The sequence below is a fragment of the Apteryx mantelli genome, chromosome 11 (assembly GCF_036417845.1).
Source record: "Apteryx mantelli isolate bAptMan1 chromosome 11, bAptMan1.hap1, whole genome shotgun sequence".
NCBI classification, from domain to species: domain Eukaryota; kingdom Metazoa; phylum Chordata; class Aves; order Apterygiformes; family Apterygidae; genus Apteryx; species Apteryx mantelli.
This window is the reverse complement of record NC_089988.1, coordinates 6,612,764-6,616,763: the sequence shown is the minus strand read 5'-3', so window position 1 is coordinate 6,616,763 and position 4,000 is coordinate 6,612,764. Positions and strand designations below refer to the sequence as shown.

Below are 4,000 nucleotides of genomic sequence, written 5' to 3'. Positions count from 1 at the left end.
AAAGAGAAGCCCATTTCCTGACATGGTGCTTTACATTTCCTACCACCTGGCAAGGGGAAAATTGAAATGGAGCTGTCAGGCTTGGACAACAGACTGAGACTCTTTAACAGTTTCCAGGAGCAGCCAATGTGTCTGCTAGGAACTTCTGAAAGTCCCTCCAGCCACCCCTTAGTCTACAGACAGCACCAGCTTCCCCTTTGCTGGCCTCCTCAGGGTTTATGTGACCTGCTCCTTAGCACCTGCAACCATGGGGATGGCCCTGGGCAGTGCCCTGCTACTGGGAGGTTTCTGCAGGAGAGACCTGAGCTCCCTGAGGGAGGTGTCAGCACTACAGGGCCTGACCATGACCTACTCAACTCCATCCACCCATAATGTTTCTGTTTGCACTTCCCTCTCATTGCCTGCCCATCTACACTACCTGGAGCTGTCCCTGCTGGCAGCTTTTTCTCTGTCCCAATGTCTTTTCCTGGTCGGTGCTCACAGACTCCCTCCCACCCTCCTTGTGCTCATTCCTGCCCTCAAGAAAACTCCCAAAGGCAGGGCCCTGTCCAGGGGCATCTCTGTGCTTGCAGGTTCTAAGGAGCGGGTCAGGCAAACCCTCACGAGGCCAAGAAGGTGATGGTGGTGCTGTCTGTAGGCTGGGGTGTGGATGAAGAGACTTGCTGAGGTTTCTCTCAGACCTTCTGGGGGTGTTCAGATGCAGTTAAGACACCAGCCCTGTGTGTCCTGCATGGTGTTCCCTTGCTGGCAGTGAGAAGCCCCGATCCTCTTCCAACCTGTGAGGCTCCTGGCAATGCATTTCATCAGGTTGGGGAATGAGCTGACTCTCCTTTTAGGAGAGTCCATCTTTAGGACCCTGGACTGCTTCTTGGGGCTGTGCTGTTCAAGCTGCAAGCTGCCCTCCAGAAAAGCACAGCTTCCCTGGAGCATTTCTGTAAGAACTGAGAGTCCTTGATCTGGTCATGTGAGTCAGAAACCTTGTCACACTCTTCATCGCTCTCTCCATCTTGGGGCTGAGAGCGAAGAATTTGGAAATCTTCACTGTGACACTGAACTCCTCCGCTCCCAGCTCAGTCCAGTTTCTTTCTTAGAGGAACTTGTGTGTGTGGTTGTCCTTCCTCTGAGTGAGGTGCAAGTGCAGGACAATGAGGGGCAAGACTCATGGACAGACCAGGTCCCGTGACCCCATACAAAGTCACAGCGAGTCCTTTTTTCCTCTTGGGATGCACAAGGACTCATGCTGAGAGCAACTGAAATGCCAAAGATTTCTACCCGCTCAAAGAATGCTCTCACGGTGAGAAGGAGGCATCTAAAATACAGATATATACATGTGTGCGTGTGCATGTGTGTGTGTGCGTATATATATACATATATATACATATATATATATATGTATGTATATATGTATGTATATCCTCAGACTCCTCCACTGATCATTTTGCAGACAAAAATGGGTTTCCAAATGTTGAACAGCCCTTCCACATACGCGGTGGACATAATCTGCTGCAGCATGTGTGCATCAGAGCTAGTCACTTCCCATTCTCTCTGCAGTGCCTGCAGGAAGGGCGCAGGTGGCAAACTGGCATGACGGCAGGGTCTATCTCATTGGGACAGAGACATCTAGAAAGGGTCAGGTCACCCCCTGCCTTCACTTGACTGTTTCCCTGCCTTGCTGGAGTGGCAGCTGGTGTGACTGATTCAGATACAGACACCTCTGTTCAAGAGGGAAGGCTGGGGGAGATGAATCCCTCACAAGGATCTTCTCTTTCAGACACAGCTGTATTCAGCTCTCATCACGGCAAACAGAGAAACTTCCCACTGGTACCTGGACCAAGTCCCCTGCTCCCACCTCCCATCCCCAGGTATCCCACCACATAGCAGGGTCATTTTGACACCTCCATTTACACCCCCCAGCAGAGCAGGACTGACTCCTCTGGAGCCCATGGGCAGAGGCCCTGCTCCTCATGGCACCCTCAGCCAGTGTAAACAGAGCTGCAGAAAGGGAGCTGAGCGAAGGTAAAGGGCAGAGGAAAGGTGGGGGTTTCTATGAGACACAGAGTGGGTTTGGCTCAGAGAAGCCTGCTCTAACTTGCCCCTGTCTTTTCCTTCTTGGACAGTCCACAAAGCCCCGAGGAAGCAAATGTCCAACGGCAGCTCCCTCAATGAGTTCCTCCTCCTGGCATTTGCGGACTCACGGGAGCTGCAGCTCTTGCACTTCCTGCTCTTCCTCGCCATCTACCTGGCTGCCCTCCTGGGAAACAGCCTCATCATCACAGCTGTAGCCTGCGACCACCACCTCCACACCCCCATGTACTTTTTCCTCCTCAACCTCTCTGTTCTGGACCTTGGCTCCATCTCCACTACAGTCCCCAAATCCATGGCCAATTCTCTGTGGGACACCAGGGCCATTTCCTATTTAGGATGTGCTGCCCAGGTCTTTTTCTTCTTTTTTTTATTTGCATCAGAGTTTTATCTCCTCACTGTCATGGCCTATGACCGCTTTGTTGCCATCTGCAGACCCCTGCACTATGGGACCCTCATGGGCAACAGAGCTTGTGTCAGAATGGCAGCAGCTGCCTGGGCCAGTGCATTTCTCAATGCTCTCCTGCACACTGCTAATACGTTTTCGATACCACTGTGCCTAGGCAATGTCGTGGACCAGTTCTTCTGTGAGATTCCCCAGATCCTCAAGCTCTCCTGCTCAGACTCCTACCTCAGGGAAGCCGGGTTTGTTGTGGTTACTAGCTGTTTATCTCTGGGGTGTTTCATTTTCATTGTGCTGTCCTATGCGCAGATATTCACTGCTGTGCTGAGGATCCCCTCTAAGCAGGGCCGACACAAAGCCTTTTCCATGTGTCTCCCTCACCTGGCTGTGGTCTCCCTCTTTCTCAGCACTTTAATGTATGCCGTACTGAAGCCCCCCTCTGTTTCCTCACCTGCTCTGGATCTGGCACTCGCTGTTCTGTACTCGGTGGTGCCTCCAACTCTGAACCCCCTCATCTACAGCATGAGGAACAAGGAGCTCAAAGATGCCCTGAGGAAAGTGATTTCATGGACATTTTTCAGCAGAGGTAACATTGCCATTGCTCTCCACAAATGACTCCCACTGTGTCCCGTACCAGGACTGAGCTTTGTTTGTTGACTTTATTTTTAGTATGACTATTATTACTTTTGTTATTATTATTTGTCACCATGTTGCTACACAAATGTTTGGGTTCATTCCACCTTCACTGAGACTGCTTTGTCTCACCTGGTGCCCATATAAGGTTTTTTCTAACAGTGGGTCAGAGCTGACTCCCTCACAGTATCTCTGTAATAAAGTCGGTTCTTGCAGGTGCAGTGCCTGAAGGCTGGGCTCTTCCTCCAACGCTGCTGTCCCTTATGTCATGTCCCCAGCACATTTTCTTGAAACAGTCTCGCCCACCCTGCATGCTGGTCCTCACCCCAAAAGTCACCCCCAGACAAGGCTCCATGTCCAGGTGGGGGACTGGATGTCCAGCTGTGAGCCCTGGGAGGACGAGGCCTCTGCTGGTTCCTCTGCAGAGCTGGCAGGGAGCATGCAGAAGAGGTCCTGGGGCCGTTTACTGGGCCTGTAGACCATCCTCTTCCCATGGAGGCCCTCAAGCAGGGTGATTCAGGGAAAGATCCAGCCCAGCTTGTTGTTGCATGAACAGAGAGGAGAAACTGCCTCAGGAAACTCCTCACACACCCAGCCTCTCATACCCACTATTTCCAGCACTGTCCATTCACCATGGTCCTGGTGAGGGGCGATCTTTGTATGTGATCAGCTGTCTGCCTGCTGGGCTCAGCACCTGTATGGGGGAAATGGCCAGCCCTGCCTGGTCTCTCTGTGGGCTCAGACCTCATCAGACCCTGGAGCATGGCCTTCTGCTAACCCTGAGGGGACAGGATCAGGGCTGGGCAGGGACTGGGGACTGGTGGAAGGCTGCCAGGCAGGAGGGCTGAGGGGGATGGGGCACCAAGGGCTGTCATGGGGACC

General features: G+C 52.5%; 1 protein-coding gene across 1 annotated transcript; it reads left to right on the top strand.

Annotated features, from left to right (window-relative positions):
• Positions 1-2,140: 2,140 nt before the first annotated feature.
• LOC136993109 (olfactory receptor 14A16-like) lies at positions 2,141-3,100 on the top strand. Its single transcript, XM_067303123.1, has one exon. It carries the CDS (start codon positions 2,141-2,143, stop codon positions 3,098-3,100), a length of 960 nt encoding a protein of 319 aa, XP_067159224.1.
• The last annotated feature ends 900 nt before the right edge of the window (positions 3,101-4,000 follow it).